The sequence below is a fragment of the Ornithodoros turicata genome, chromosome 7, assembly GCF_037126465.1.
Source record: "Ornithodoros turicata isolate Travis chromosome 7, ASM3712646v1, whole genome shotgun sequence".
NCBI classification, from domain to species: domain Eukaryota; kingdom Metazoa; phylum Arthropoda; class Arachnida; order Ixodida; family Argasidae; genus Ornithodoros; species Ornithodoros turicata.
This window is the reverse complement of record NC_088207.1, coordinates 28,145,195-28,162,119: the sequence shown is the minus strand read 5'-3', so window position 1 is coordinate 28,162,119 and position 16,925 is coordinate 28,145,195. Positions and strand designations below refer to the sequence as shown.

The 16,925-nt window shown below is 43.6% G+C and overlaps 1 protein-coding gene across 1 annotated transcript; it reads right to left on the bottom strand.

Moving 5' to 3' along the window:
* Positions 1–904: 904 nt before the first annotated feature.
* On the bottom strand, positions 905–16,765 carry LOC135400743 (tyrosyl-DNA phosphodiesterase 2-like). The gene is made up of 7 exons (XM_064632630.1): positions 16,709–16,765; positions 16,382–16,513; positions 11,982–12,058; positions 11,246–11,461; positions 8,754–8,964; positions 3,986–4,156; positions 905–1,521 (listed from the first exon to the last, which is right to left on the bottom strand). The coding sequence occupies exons 1-7, from the start codon at positions 16,742–16,744 to the stop codon at positions 1,225–1,227; spliced, it is 1,140 nt and encodes a 379-aa protein (XP_064488700.1). The 5' UTR covers positions 16,745–16,765; the 3' UTR covers positions 905–1,224.
* Between the last annotated feature and the right edge of the window lie 160 nt (positions 16,766–16,925).

The following is a 16,925-nucleotide window of genomic DNA, read 5'->3' as shown; positions in this document are numbered from 1 at the left end:
AAAAACCTTCAAATGCTTGTCATCCAAACTGAGAAAAATTGCTGCTGAAACCCCAGGCCAGGTGCTGCCCATATTTTGAAGAGACTGTCCTTCTGCTGGTGACTGTACTGCAGTGTATTTGACAGGAGTACCGTATTTTCACGCGTATTAGCCGCGGCTTATGCGCGATTTATTTTTTTCGCGGACGCTCTGCGGCTTATCTGTGGGTGCGGCTTATCTGGTGACTATTTTTCCCTGGTACTTTCCCCATACCCCGGGTTAAACGAAAGGGCCGACAGTGCCTCATGTTTCTCGGAACAGGACCGCCCTGCCATTGCACGAACAATACCGAACAGGGGCGGGTCCACTCCACATTCGAGTGGACTAACCAGTCAATCCACGAAAAACACGCAACAAGGGCACAATCCGATCTTAGTAGAACACTAGAACTGACCTCTTTTGTTATACATCATGCCGACACCGGAATGCGGACAGGGTTTATGACCTTCCCCACAGTCTCCTTTGTCGGCAGACCCACAGGAAGGGTTCAATACACCTGTCATCGGGATAAAACGTGGTCAGCTAAGTGTCAGTTCTCATTTGACGAGAGCAGCAGCATTCGTGGACACGGGCACGGCAGTTAGAGGGGAGGCATGGCTCCAACGCTGAGGCACAGCCACGACAGCGGCTTCAAACTAAAAGTCGTCGACTTCGCAGACAAGTACGTGAACAGGGCAGCTGGCAGGGAGTACAGCGCTGACTAGCGTTGAGCGTCTCTGTTGATTTTGTATGTGCATCACTGGTTTAGCGCACAAAGACATTTTCGAAATGTATCTAAAAACGAGTCCTGCGGCTTATCTGCGGTGCGGCTAATACACGTGAAAATACGGTATATTGTACGTAAAGGGTATGCTGACATTTACTCATTTAGAACAAAGTTTATTATTTAAGGGCCAAGTTTATCACAAGTCGTATTACAGTGTTACAAGCATATATTTGATGGCCATAGCAACACTGGGCGACCATACTCATTATTGCCAGTGTAGTATTTGACAGGAACATAAAGTGTATGCTGACATTTACTCCTCTAAAACAAAGTTCGTTATTTAAGGGCCAAGTTTATCACAAGTTGCATTACAATGTTACGAACATATATTTAATGCCCATAGCAACACTGGGACATATTCAGGCACATGTGTGTGTGTGTGTGTGGGGGGGGGGGGGGGAATGGGACCGGGCCACACTTCACGGTGCTTGCATGACACTAAACTCGCACAATAGTCCCCAGTGGTCACTTGGGAAGCACCTCAAGACCTCCATTCGATTCTGTCCGATAAGGTTGAATGTAGCAGGCTTGAGGTACGGCGGCTGTGACTGTCGTAGGTAGATGCGGTCGAAGCGACAACGTGGTCTCGTCGCCCCATGGGCCCAGTCGAGGTTGTCATTGAGTGTCATGTCCCAGGTGTAAGAGCTGGCTGGAGACCGACCGCACGTTTCCCAGATGTCCTCGATGCCCGTTGGAAGGCCGCCTATTGACTGGATCTGCGAAAATAAACTCTGTTCCTAATCCGCAGGATTTCTCCAGAGACAAGCGGGCATGCTATAGATTGTCCTGCCTGTCATTTAATACCCCTGTCAGACGGCATGCTCGAAGGACTTCGGAGAATTTTCATTTGCAAAAAATGACCTTTGACAGCCGTGTCAGACGGCAGCTCAAGTCACCTTTCTAAGAAATGACCATCAACGCGAAAGGAGGCCCCCAACGACATTTGAGGAGCAGAAGGGAGCAATCTCGAGAACAGTGTTATGCCATTGTACCCTCGCTACCTTCGCAGCTGAATGTAAGAAAACCTATAAAATGCGGATAATGGAGTGAAACTGTGTAAACGTATTTAGATTCTATTTAGAGAAGTGCATATGGCTTCTGCATCTTGATTTGTGGCGCACAGACCAACTTCAAATTTCCGCTGCGGACAGAGAAAACGAAACCGAAAAAGGGAGCTGGTGAGGGCAGTCAGTTGAGGAGCACTCCTTTCCTGCCTGTCTGGCAGGCGCCCGTGAACGGAGGTCATTTGAGAGACGGAAGGCTGTTTCTCTCAATTGACATTTGAAATGCTGCCTGACTAGGGTATAAGACCTGTGAGTTAATAAGAGCGTAAAATGAGGTGCAGGTGGTAGGCCAAATAGGGGAGGCCAGCTCCGACAACGGACGACGCAACATGTCGGCATAATTGGCTTTTTTTTTCGGCAGTACACAACTATGCTTTTTTATGAATTATAGTTCAATTTCAGCAAAATACTGGTGGCCTGAATTATGAACAGTTCAGCCTAGTAAGCAATGTGGCCTTCACTCTCATCATTCAAACTTTCACAGCAGATTCGAGGCAATCTGCCTGCCATCCCGGGAGCCTATCGCAGAAGGTTCTAACAGCTCACTCAGGTGATGGCACATCGCACTGCTTGTTTTTTGTGAAGCCATGAATCTCCTACCAGGCCGAATTAATGTGAGCTTATTCATGTACAGAAAAGTATGAGCACTTTCCACAACCTTTGGATGCAGCGGAAGTGAAAAGTGAACCGACCAACATCGAATTAGTGCAAATCAACCTCACATGCACATGCTGCACTATGGCCGGTGTACATATGGAGTTAGTATGCGCCATACTTTCTTCGGGAGTATACAAATACACTTGAACTTTGTTAGTACGTACTCGCTTAAAAACGGTGGTTCTCCTTACAGAGTAGTCGTGTCAAACCTCTCACTCCACTTATTGTGGTTAATGCATGCATCGTGCAGTGTTCAAGCTTAATGCGGTTACCGACACGTTCAAACCTAGTTTTCCGTTAAGCCCTCCTTTCCCTTTGAACGTACTTTGCCCACAGTTTGTCCAAGGACCCTTCGTATGAACTCTTTCCTTACCGCGCCCATGGAGCATCGATCACCGGTGATCAACAGTTTGCGAGCCGTGGTATACTTGCCCTCCAAAGCAGATATGGACAAGTGGTGACATTTGGTGGATACTATAAACACTACAGAACGAGATCTGTTTTCATTTTTAGCTTTTCCTCATGGTGGTGATTTATGAAGCTGGCTCTGTGCAAAGGAGGCAGTGCGGAGATTTTATCTTGGTTGTGGCAGACCTCTTTCGCAAATGTGCAATACTCATATTTGAAGCATATCTGAGTTCGCTTCTGTTTACTAGAACGCAAATAATGACTTTGAAGGTGTTAAATAATCAGATTTTTGTCCTGAACGTGTAGATATGCATAGCTTGCACGATTGCCGTTCTTCCTGTTTCAAAACTAACCGGGAGGAACAGGAAAGTTGAACATGAAACTAATGTTTTGTCCAGAAATTATACTGCTAATTTCTGTCTTACTTCTTCAATGAACTCTGCCACTCTCATGGCTGTTAACGCTATTTTCCACACTGCTGGAACTTCTTGATCCAGAGCGTTGATATTATGTGCCGATATTATATTTTACAAAATTTGCAACAACTCATATATTTTGGAACTTGTAGATTGATGAGATTTCTGCTGTCCGCACTGCTCTTTTTGTGTTCCAAAATAAATTTTGGAAATACATAAGATAGCTTTGTTCCTGAAACTTACATCATTCGATAAGGCGTTCATTTGGCTACATTTTCCTATATAGCAACATACTTTGAAGTGGTACTGTCACCCACAAAAAAATATATTTGTCAACACTTAAAAATCGAGAGGTCGCATTTAGACGCAATACAAAAACATGTCAAGTCACCTGTCAACATTTTTCAAGTCAGCCAATATGCTCTACATTGTCTTGCGCTTCTGAAACTACTATTTCATATTCATGTTCACGCATGAAGCACGAAGCAGATCTATGTCCTCTATCAGGTCAAAAATCCTGCATAAACTGTAAATTTCTGCATAAACTGTAAATGAAATTCCCGTTTTTTTTGTTGTTGTTTTTTTGCGACATGCATGACTTTCTCAAAATCCACGTAAAATATGACATGACTCACCTCATGGTCCCTCAAATTAGTGTCACCCCCAAAAATAACACTGCTTGCCTGCGGCTGCCTTACACAATGTCGGAAGCATTTTTTCAGCTGCGTCTTCCGCACTTCCGATGAGTAGCCCATGCTCTCCAAGTGCGTGTTCATCAGCAGCATAGCATGGTTATTAAAGTTCACCTGTGAGGGAAGCCCACTGAATTATTATCATTATTATTATTATTATTAGATGTACTAACAGTATGTATCACATGGTATGGATGAAGCACTTTCAGCTATACACAGCGTAAAATGAAGCAAAGTGCTCTGAAGTAAAATTCTAGCACACACACGGAAAGGCCAAATAAGTTGCCAGAGTAACAAAATATGAACTCTTCTTGAAACTAATACAACAAATCACCTGATACAATCAGGTTCTAACGGTTAGACACACAAGCTTTGAAGCATCACAGGAAAATGAAAAATAACAATCAAGACCTTGGTTGCAGTCAGCGAGACCTATCACTCACTCACTCTTTCTTGAGCAAGGAAGGCCCAGACGGATAGCTTCCGCGGCTGATAGAATTTGCTATATTAAACGCAAATATCGTATCTGGAAGTGCGTGGGGCAACACACTGTCAAACGACGTTACTTGGTATGTTGATGACACTCACTAAATGAAGGCCTGAACCATTTAACGAGCAGCAAGTGTAGTTCCACCGATTATGTAAATTCTAATAAAAGGAAACTGCTCACTTTGCACAGCAGAGAGCAAAAGCACCTAACTATAGCATCACTTGGCCGGTTTCACTAACGCTGGCTAACTTTGAACCGAAATCAAGGTTTCAGTTCTTTTTACAAACGTTAGTCAGTGATGTGGTGAATGTTTCCGTGACAATAACTCCCTTTAGTGAAGCAGAGTCAAGCGTTCTTCAAGTTAGGGGACCGTTGATCTTAGTTCAAACGTTAGTCGGCGTTGGTGAAGCCAGGCATGCATTGAATGTCAACAAGGTGGGCAACCTCAATTGTAACTAACCTAAAACTTTTCGTCTAACTGTGTGTAACTCAAGAGCATTTTCCAATATCTTCACACCTGAATTGTCACATGAGACCAACGTAAGATATTTTGCTAACTACTTTTCGCATTCTGCTTGGCGAGGTATAACGTGTGGGGACAAGTTGTGAGAGATTTGAGAGAGATGCGATTGAAATTGATACGGCAGACATACAACAATTTGAGATAATCCAATGAGCGATCCATAAATCCCTTTACCTCCCTCCCTTTAAAGATGCGGGGACCTGATATCGAACGTGGCTCGAAAGACCCATTTCATTTATAAAGCCCACCAGAAGCTACCACACAAAATATTTTCGCTGTGTGGCGTATCGTGGTGCGGCGTGTTATTGCATTATACGTCTATTGCGTACTGCGGTGCATTGTGGCAAATTTACAAGAACACACTGAGAAGACAGCCTCAGAAGAACGGCCCAATCTCCTTGCGCGACATTTGCAGCTCCCCTGGTCCTTTCATCTTCCTTCTCAGGTCACCCGCGCCTGACTATATCACAAGTCGCATTTATCACCCTTGCAGAGGGGTTGCTCCTGTTATGAAGTGCCCTTATATACCTTATATGCTCCCTTCAACAAGAGGAGGGTTTTTGAAAAAAAATGTGCAGAACAAAGGCCTTGCACATGCACTGCTGGTCATCTGCGCTCATCGTTCTTTCGCGGGAGCTCATTTTATTTGCTGCAGGACATGCAGTATCAAAGAATAAATAAATATGGGAACCACCTACTGCTCCTTTAAACACTGTATGAAGAGCACTGCGCGAATGGCTGACGTGTCTGTGCTGTAGCCTATTGGGCCTGCTGCTATGTTTTCATTCAGATCCCTCATAAATCAGGCCATTTATTGAGAAATTAGTGAGGTCGCCCTACTTTTTTTGCCTCTGAGCTTGTCGTGTTGGCGAACTCCAATAATTCATAAATCCAATGAGATAGTCCAATAATTTGGTCACCTAAAAAGACTTTGCTAGTACACACAGCACAGATATGCCAACTCCTTCATTAGAAGTTGAGTGTACACGGAACAAATTTGGCACTGTACACACGAATCATGCTCCTTTTGCAAATATATGAGAAATAAAATTTAAAAAAAAATGCCTCACACAGAAAAAAAAAATGTGAATCACCACAGAAACCACATATTAGGAATTGCATTACAGCCGAGCCCATTTATTACGATATTCGACATAACAATGACTCTGATATTACTATCAAGTTGCTGGTTCCCGTAGAAGTGCACGTAAACAAGACTTCGATACAGCGATCGCCATGAAAACATTTGTTCGTGTAAAGCAATCAAAATTCTCCCAGTGGTTGGTAAAGCATGCAAAAATATGGAGGTTCCATTTTTTTCATTGAAGACGAATTAAGGAGACATTTTCAAGAGCCTTCGGGAGGGCATTGGAGAGCGTGCGGCTGCGGATGCCCTCGCGAGACATAGAGAAGGTTGTTCTCTCTCTACAACACTCTCGCGCCCTCCTTTTTTTGTTTTGTTTTTCTGATTTGCTGCGTGCCTCTGTACTGTGTGTCTTTTTTCCCCCGAGACACGATTTGATTAGGAAAGGCACATTGCTCGACTTGAAGTTGCATGTGCTCAACGGATTTTGTACCGGTGCAAAGAAAAACCTCGCGTGCCTTCCAAAATGTCGTGTGTTGGGCTGTTGGCAGACAGCTGCACGTCACCACTCCAACGTGTTGACGAATTACCCGTGGACGGGGCACATTCTAAAGGACAACGCAGTTCCGATAGCAAAAACAATGATGACTACGATATTGGATGACAAGCAAAGGGTGAAGGTAGATCTCAAGACGTGCAGAGCCTCGTGTGGCAGTTATGCTGTCCTTCGAAGAGCTTTTTCAACACAAAAGCTGGTTTAACACAGAGCTAGACAAAAAAGATTTCATGCTCTCAACAAATGTGCATGTTCAACAGTGTACCATTTGTACAGTTCAACTTCATTGACTTGATCCCAACCGTCAATTTCGCAAATGTTAGTGAAAAACGATACTCTGATATAACGATTATATTTCGCATTCCCATCAATATCGTTATAAATGGGTTCGACTGAAAATGGGAAATTCACTAAACAAACGCATAACTGAAGCTGTCCAACTGTACGCAAAAGAGTGACCACCAGAGGGCATTGTAAAGCCAACTTGTAATCACTCACTGCCTCTTGCTGTTCATCCAGCAGCGTTGCCCTCAGATTCAACGTCCATGAGACAAAATCAAACAGAGGTGAAGTTGAATAGTGCAACTGGATGAATGGTGCAGAGATGCGCAAACAGGTGTCCCACAAGTGAGAATCTTGTGCTAAGCACAGCAAAATATCCACCATCATAAAAACGTCAGCAGCATGTGCAGCGACATGTGCTAAGCACAGCAAACTATCCACCATCATAAAAATGTCAGCAGCATGTGCAGCGTGATACAGTAGAACCTCTTTGTAGTGAAGTCTGTCGGACTGTTAAAAATTTCACCTATCAGTAAGCAATTTTCGGGCTCTCAACACAACGCACTATGCCCATATGTTTACTTTAGTATGTCTTTATCTTCGCTATATGCCGGTTCACTACTTATATAGAGGTTCTACTCATGGGCATACAGAGAGGTGGGCAAGGGGGGCCATGCCTGTTCCCCTTGAAAGGAGGAGCACTCACAGGACAAAGGAGCCGTCCAGGTGCCCCATGACTCTGTGAGGTGCCCCCATGGTCACAGCATTCCTTTTATCAAGGTCGTGTCCTCATTGGTTCTCAGGGAGTGATGTTTTATTTTCCAAGAGAGGAAACTCCAGCATACTCTCAACATCTCGTATCTGCTCTTGTCACGTATTCCATCAAACAGCAGTCAAACCACAGATCGAGAAGTTACCCGTCAAAAAGAACTTGTTACAAGTTAAGTTACTGCGTGAAAAATGTAACTAAGTTAATAACGAAGTCCTTGAGCCCTGAAATGTAACTCGCAGTTATGGAGTTACTTAAAAACGAGTTGCTTTTAAGTTACGTCGGACACAAAATAGCACTACATAGGTGCAGCGCAGGTGAGCACAACAGCGAGACCTTCAGTTGCCTTGCAGAGGAGCTCAACACGCTTAGACCGTTTTCGTTTATGTCTAACAAATCGGACATTTTGCATCTTGCTCCTTGTGGGCGCACAATGGTTCAGCTTCATTTTCAATGGCAGCGGTTCACACTTCCTAAATAGAATACTGTCATTGATTGAATATCACATTTTATGGCATAAAATGCCACGAACGAACCGGAGAGAAAGCAAGAAAACATGTGCAACTTGGAACTTAGCTTAATTTACTTCGGCAAAGTAACCTGAAGAAGAAACAAGTTCCTCTGAAAGTTACCACGGCGCAAAAGTACCGAGTTAAGTTACAAGTTACCAGAAAAAAGGAACTTAGTTACAGTAACGAGTTAGCTTGAACTGTGAGTCAAACTATGCCACTGTTTCACGTAGGATATTCGATAATGGGGCCAATGGTCCACGAGCAGTAAAATGGCACTATGGTTGTGAAATCAAATGGAATGGATACAACTGTCCCTTTAAGGTACCAATCCTCAACCACTCTCTCAATACTCTATACAAAAAGGACCATATGATACAACTCCTGTAGAAACGTATACCAAAATTTACGTTCCGAGAAATGCAGTCTTCCAATTAATCAAAAAGTAATGAAAAGCTGCACAGAGAAATGACAATAAAAAATCTGAAATGTCCTTACCTGGGTGCAAGTCAAGTTTCGCTCCATTTTGGTTGAACTGAACTCGAGGACGGAATGACTTACATAGTGAACAGAGCACTTCCTCAAGAGGGTTGTAGTGAAGTATCCTTCACTGTTACCATTTATAACTTCATAGTCCACAAAATTCTGGGATATCAGGTCAATTAGTGGGGGGATAACTTCTTGTAGGAACACTATATCTACGTTCAGGCTGCAAGAGATAAGCAGAAAACAGGTTAATTAGGCGGACTGAATGGACAACAAGATATGGGTCAGCTAAGTGAAAGAGCTCTTGCGCTTCTCATGTTCCTGCCTGGAAGCACACTTTCAAATAAGAGAAGTGTCTGCGCATATTGCATGAACAAAGTGACAAAAACACATAAACAGGATCCTAAAACAGAACACCTTTTTTTTAACTGCAAAGTTTCATCTTCCTGGTATCTAGCAATACCTTCACTGCTAAAGGGAGATCTGTACCAAAAACGTGTTGACATAACAGCGAGACATCAATCCGTACCATGTAATATTTCAGAGAATACAATCTCATCCTCAAGTGGCACAGATAACTAGAATGTTTTCCTTCGGGTGATTAGGCTTTCCCCCATGGAAAAGCAGTCCAGCAACACTGGTCTTCACCTCACAGGTAGTTCTCATGTATGGCCTTCTGTAGGTTTTGCTTTTGCCGCTGGTGAAAATTTTGGATCGAAATCGAGGGAGCAGACGACCAGTCATTCATATGGCACGAAGAAGTTACAAAGCGCGTGCCCGAAAAGCAGGCGGTGGCCCACATGAGACTACTGGTGACGTCATGCATGGTACAGGAGGTAGGAGAGGGAACCATAAGAAGTTTCGGTTTCGTTTTGAGCTTTCCAGCTCTTTTGGCAACGAACGAGTCCCCTCCTGCCAAACCAACTTTATTTCTCATTTCGGAAAAATTTATCCAACTTAGCACAGCCATTATAATATTTTCAGACTGTCTCGGAGTCTCCCTTTAAAAAATAATATAGTGGAAATGGATCTGCTATATTATATTGGCTCTGCATCTCTACAACGAAGGATATCCGCAACTATACTGGATCTGGTTCTATACGCACTACCGCTGCAGAAAACACCATTAGGGAAATTATTACAAAATGAAAAAGCAAAATACAGAAAACACTGTTGCAGAAAGCATTGTTACAGAAATTACAAAATATAAAAGCAAAATAACTGCGACAAATTGTATTTCATGCAACATGCTGTGACGATAGCCCTTATGAGTTTGCCATGATGCTTAGAAGCTTTCAAGCTGCTTAAAAGCTGCATTCTTTTTCTCAAGATCGCTCCCCCATTGGTTCACAGCGATTGATGTTTCCTCATTTTTCCAGAGAGGATGCTCCAGAATACTCTTAACATGTGGCGTCTGCTCTTTTCATGTATCACGTCGAATAATATGCCACTGTATTTCACGCGGGAGTTTCGATACGGTGGTCAGTGGTCCACGAGGAGTAAAATGACACCATAGTTTTCAAAATCAACTGCAAAGCATGCGACCATCCCTTTAACGATGCGGGGACCTGATATCGAACTGGGTTCGAAAGACCCATTTTATTTATAAAGCCCACCAGAAGCTACCATACAAAATATTTTCGCTGTGTGGCGTATTGTGGTGTGGCGTGTTATTGCATTATACGTGTACTGCGTACTGCGGTGCATTGTGGCAAATTTACAAGAACACACTGAGAAGACAGCCTCAGAAGAACGGCCCAATCTCCTTGCGCGACATTTGCAGCTCCCCTGGCCCTTTCATCTTTCTTCTCAGGTCACCCGCGCCTGACTATATCACAAGTCGCATTTATCACCCTTGCAGAGGGGTTGCTCCTGTTATGAAGTGCCCTTATATACCTTATATGCTCTTTCAACAAGAGGAGGGTTTTTGAAAAAAAATGTGCAGAACAAAGGCCTTGCACATGCACTGCTGGTCATCTGCGCTCATCGTTCTTTCGCAGGAGCTCATTTTATTTGCTGCAGGACATGCAGTATCAAAGAATAAATAAATATGGGAACCACCTACTGCTCCTTTAAACACTGTATGAAGAGCACTGCACAAATGGCTGACGTGTCTGTGCTGTAGCCTATTGGGCCTGCTGCTACATTTTCATTCAGATCCCTCATAAATCAGACCATTTATTGAGAAATTAGTAAGGTCGCCCTACTTTTTTTGCCTCTGAGCTTGTCGCGTTGGCGAACTGCTACTCGCGGCAATGTTGCTGTGACGTGGCCGCTCAACCACTCATCAGCACTCGTGAGTCACTGTGCATCGTGATGACACTTGTCCGCTATTTTCCCTGACTTCAGCTGCCTTTTTTGGCAAGTTCCCTGACAATCCCCTGACTTTTCCAGTCACATCAACATTCCCTGATAATTCCCTGTTTTCCAGGTTGGTAGACAACCTGACAAGTTGAAAGCAAGATGTTGAAGTGCGTACCTAACGAAAGGGCCAAAATACTTACTTCCTAATAATTCTGCATATGGAGGTCATCCTTGCAGCCAGGTGCAGGTCGTTGAGCCCATCGATGTTCCAGGACACTAACTTCAACCTGTTATGAACCACGGCCGAGGGACTAGTTGCTGTGGTGTTCGATGGCGGTCGAGAGACCAAGTCCAAAAGTGGCATCGCTTCAACACTGCGTATTGTGGAGCATTGCCTGTGTGCTCCTTGAGACGCACTACAGGAAATACACGCACGCATATTACTATTTGGAAAACGACGGTGACGGTCATGGCACATCGCGAGGCATGAACATTACAGAAGCGTGGAAAGGGCTAGAAAAAAAAAAAGGTTTTCAGGAGGAATAAAAGTTAAGACTACAAGCACGAGAGAGCTTTCAGTCTCATAATCCAGAAGGGCTCCTCCCCTCTGCCGCCAGTCTGCTCTGTACTGCATCTGGTGCAAAGTAACTGACCAAGCACTGCACTGCATGGGCACGTATGCAAAACTGCCTAGCATAGGAAGCAGATGGAGAGGAGGGATCGAGCCACTGTGTCGTAAATTAAATGACAGAGTGAAGAACTACCCCCAGAACTCGAGGGTTTTCAAGGGCAGCTCCAAACGCAGGTGGCTTATGGGGCCTTGAAATGTAGACTTTCAGGTTCAAGGGTTTACAAGGTATTCACGGGCCTGTGCAAACATACCCATGCCTGCCTCACACAATCGAAATTACTACAATTACAATTCAAGTAACTTACTCTTCAACACAAATGATATCAGGAGAGTCGCCGCTTTCAGATTCCCCGCAGCTGCCGGATGACACCCTGCAGGATATCTATAACAGAGGAGTGAAAAGAGCATGCTAATACCAAAAAGAACGGGTGAAGAAATAGCCATATCACATTTAATGCTAATTGGTGCAGTTCATGGTCAGAAAAAGGGGTGCAGTAGGCAAATACAGGCACTATATAGGTATACGGTAACCGACATGCAAAGCTGGCATGCTAGAGTCTCAACATAGGGTCAGAGTGTACTGCTGCTTACAGTCCAGGGAAAACAGACAGACAGAATATGTCACGTACACCTGTTCCAAGGGATGGCCCAGGCCACATGGTGACTCACAATGGTAGCTTCAGTATCCCCTACCCCAATCTTCTTGTGATGGGTGCACTTGTCCGCCCCACCAGTAGAGGACACGTAGGGTTCTCTGTTTTCGGGTTAAACCCGATTTTTCACGATAGCTCCCCCGAAGCAGTAAGCCAGTTTATCAACACTGCTCTTAATGACAGAAAACTTGTGCTGGGGCCGTTTCTAGATTTAAGAAAAGCCTTTGATGCTGTCAACCACGCTATACTGTTGGATAAATTAAACTCGTACGGATTTAGGGGACACATAAATAGCTTCTTCCGTAGCTACCTGTCAGGACGTAAACAGCGGGTAACTATTGATGGGACATCATCTGCGTATTTAGACATAAGTGTCTGTGTACCGCAGGGCTCTGTGCTGGGGCCGGTACTATTCGCCTTATGTGTAAATGATCTCCCAAATAGCTTAAGAGTCTTCACTTCTTACCTTTATGCAGACGACACATGCTTATTTATAACGAGTCCAACACTTAAGGTTATCTCAGACACCATGCAGGGAGATTTGCATGCACTTGAAAGGTGGTTGCTTCGTAATCAGCTAACTTTAAATACAAATAAAACCACATTTCTTATATTTCACTCCTCTAAAAGTCAGATAGACACCAGCAGCTTTCACGTGAAGTTGTGTGATAGTCCCATAACGGGTTCGGTACCTGGGCATAATACTTGATAACACACTGTGTTGGAAGCCACAAATAGAATCACTTAGAAGAAAATTGGCATATGGCTGTCATTTACTCATCAGGTGTAGGCAGATATTTCCGCTGCACGTAATGAAACTGTTGTACTTCGCTTTTATACAGAGTCACATCACCTACTGTTTGGAAGCATGGGGTAGTACATACCACACATATCTAAGGGTACTAATAACGTTACAGAAACGTGTGGTTAGGATTATAACAGGTACCAATAACTGTTCCCCGTCCAAGGTACTTTTCATTACCCTGCAGTTTCTTACTTTGGAGCAGTTAGTGGTTCAGCGATGGGCTCAAATAATGAATAATGTAATCAGAAACAACATTCCAATTGACATCTCCAGCCTGCAGCAACTGCATAGACCAACTAGGACACAAAAAGATAAAAAGCTTATCATTTCAAGTGCAAAAAATGTCTATGGTACCAGGATTCTTCAGCATTTGGGAGTGCGCATCTGGAACCAGTTGCCGATAGAGGTAAGAAACACCCAGCTGTTCTCAAAATCATTACAGGACGTCATTCTGTCAGAGGATAAAGTACGTGTATGGTAAATCCGTACTATGCCGATTACAACCAATGGTCGCTCTATTTTACAGTGTAGTTACAGTGTAGTTACACTGTAGTTACTGTATTCTGTGGTTATGTGCTGTACTTTATAGTGATTTTTCTAGACATTTCTTTCTTTCTTTTTTTGCTGCCACTGTTGCCAATGTCATTGATGAACGTCTTTAATGGACCCATCACTAGCCTCTGCTAAGGGACCACTCAGTTTTTGTGACTTTTTACCTTGAAGAAAAGACAAAATCAAATCAAATCAAACAGGTTTTCAAGAATTCGGGTGAAACCCGATATCTACCCGAAATCTTTACGGTCCTTCAACTTGTCGTTTCAGGTAAACCACCGGAAAAGTGAACCATAATATCAGCAAGGAGAGCTATTTATGACAACAAATTTGTCCTCCTTTTATAATCCCATCCTACAGGAGTCAAAGACGAGCCTTTATGGGGCTCGGACAAGCGTTTAAATATCACAGTCATTCAGTGCCCAGTTCCAAGTGGAAATATAAAGATTATTGTTTCTCGTCCCAGTGTCACAGCAGTGTCTTGTTTCATGTGCCTTTCGTTTCACCCGAAAATTGCCCGATGACATATCAAACAGAGATCGTAGTGCCCGATTTCTGCCCCGAATTCTTGTGTGTAAATAGCATCCTACTTTGCCCTCCTGAATTTGAAAAATCATAAAACCCAAAAATGAGGAACCCTAAGGACGCGTCCATATTTCATCTGAACAGTTAGGTAATTAAAGGCTTGCTTTCAGAGTCTTGTTGAAGGTGTAATATTTACATAAAATGTTCGTAAATTGGCAAAGTTGGAGTAAAAATCTTCTTTTTTTGTTTCTTCTTTTAGCAAGCAAAAAAAAGGTTTTTGTTTGTATCATTGTTGCCAAAGATTGAGGGATAGCTAAAATGAGCAACCAAAGCTACGGTGAACCACATGAAGTTACTGTAGGCAACCTTTCATCTATTATTAGAACTAGCTGTACCCAGCGCCGAGTTTTCTAGTTTCAAGAATGTGATACGGTCCATCACGGTCCACTACATCTAATCCAAGACAGGGCAAAGAATGAAGGGAGACATGGCGGGGCAGTTTATGATTATGCAAAAAAGCAACTCCACCTCCTCCTGGAGTTAGCAAAATCAAATGAAAAATATAAATGTTAGCACTTGGAAGAAAGGTTCCAGTTCAATCGAATAGTATGCTACGTATTCTATGTTCTACTGTAGCGTGCTAAGAGAGTTTGTAATACCCAGTGCAAAAAAGCTTCCTCTTAAAATACACCGTTACCTTGTGAACCCTTACAAGTGAGGTACTTACTGTACTTAGAGAGAAAAAAATGCTGTCACTCTTTTGCTGGAGAGCTTTTATATTAGTTCAGGGGATTGTTTTTATCACCAGCAGCGACAATTCCTAATCCCTCCCCCTTGGTGGTTGGTGTTGGTTCAGTGCCGATGGAAAAGGTGGCAACCCGAAGACACGTGCACACTTCTGCCCGCCACCAGTTTGTCGTAACAATGAATAACGATCCTCTACTCCCATGTCCCGTGTACTTCAGTCCACGGGCGCACTAGCAACATGAGTTTTACTTTAGTGACCACGAATGGTGAGTTTCATCGCCAGTGGCGATACTCTACCCCATTTTATTTATTTATTTTTATTTATGCATATACACTACATCGCCTTACGGTATCGCAGTAGCGGCGGGGTACAATAACCAACAAATCAGGTACGTAACAATATTGACAGCGGTAAGCACAAACACCTGTACAACACTACGCAAACACAGCAAACCAACCTCTCCGGTCAGCACTCAAGACAATTCCACTCGCCGATCGTTTTCGAGAAATATGAGTTAAGAAAAACATCTGTCCTGCGCCTATATCTCTGGATTTTGTTGTAGTGATCGGATCTTGGAGAGATATACACAGGGGGTTTCAGATATTTTTCCTTCCTTATGCCCGTCTTATCATTTGGCATTGATGTAGTGAAATATAATGAGTCGCAGCACAGTAAGGACCGAAGCCCTATGGTGTCCAAAATGTTTAGGAATGCTTTTAGGGCAGAGCTGGAGCTTTTAATGAATGAATGAAAAAATTCTATGAATGAACTCTATTAAGTGTCTTCACGACGGGTGTTTCATGGCATCCAGAAAGCAAGCTTTGGATCAAATATAATGCAAGCATAGTTGGGAGGAGAATGTCAGTTGTCAGAAGGAATGGTGCTTTGTTCTGTTCGGTGCCCCACACTCATTTAGCAACCTAGCATCTTACAGCACTTCTGCTGTGTACAAGTTCCTTTGAATCGACGTATCATCCAATACGTCACGCTGTCTCGTGCTTCATGAGAATCCTTCTCATAAAACCTCCAGCATACCCTTCAAGGGCCATAACTTCAGTACCTGTCACGCTGCAGCACTGTCTCCTGCACGGAAACTTCCGCACCTCCTAATCCAACAGTACCAGAACCCAGTCTGTGTAAGCTTCCCAAATAGCATTCCACGTCAGTCCTGAGCTTTGCTACAGGCAAGACACCAGCCACATACAGCACATGTGTCATTGCGGGGTCGTAACCAAAGAAATGTGAAGAGTCGCTCGACGTGTTATTGTGGACAGAATTTGTTCCTGACAGCAGTGCGTGCAGGATAGAATGCTCATCCATCTGCATTGATAACGTACCCAAGGAACGTTTCTTGTAACCGGGTACGCCGACAGCGCTTAATGTTTATCCAGAGCCCGTTTCGCACTACAAGTGTAAACTTACCTTGTTACTACCAGGGGCTATAATAGAGATGTCGTCACTTTCGCAGTCCGTATCACTTAGTGCTATTGTAGTATCGCACTCCAGACTTGTGGGTCTTTCGTAGACACCCACTTCGATTATTTCGTCCTCGTCCTGCATAATTTAGAAAGCAGACGCTGCCTCTAAATGATGAAATTCGCAGACTGCGTAGTGTCAGTCAGCTGCGTGAGAAATTGGACTGTCGCGATATATTGTCAGTTTGGTGCTCTACTCAGCTGCACAAAAAAGGAAGAGAGGAGTGGGGGGACAAGCACGAATGTAGTGAATTCGTAAATGAAATCATGCTACCCAAAAGATGTTCATTCGGTTCATTTCGCCCGGCATGATCTCAACCAGTGTAGCCAGCGTTGCGTTCCTATGCTGACCGCTATGAGCGTGATATTGCTGATATGAGCATATGAGAAAGGCGATATTTTTGTTGTATAACTAAGAAAAATGTCAGTAATAGATTTTCCAGTCAATGTTTCGAAAGTTACAAACAATAATATGTAAAGGAGGATAGGTT

Excerpts from the sequence above, each read along its gene's own strand:
- LOC135400743 (XM_064632630.1), bottom strand. The coding sequence starts at position 16,744 with ATGCCGGGCGAAATGAACCGAATGAACATCTTTTGG. Across the intron at positions 11,462-11,981 it reads GATATCATTTGTGTTGAAGA|TGCGTCTCAAGGAGCACACA; the intron begins GTAAGTTACTTG and ends TATTTCCTGTAG. Across the intron at positions 4,157-8,753 it reads GAAACTTGACTTGCACCCAG|GTGAACTTTAATAACCATGC; the intron begins GTAAGGACATTT and ends CTTCCCTCACAG.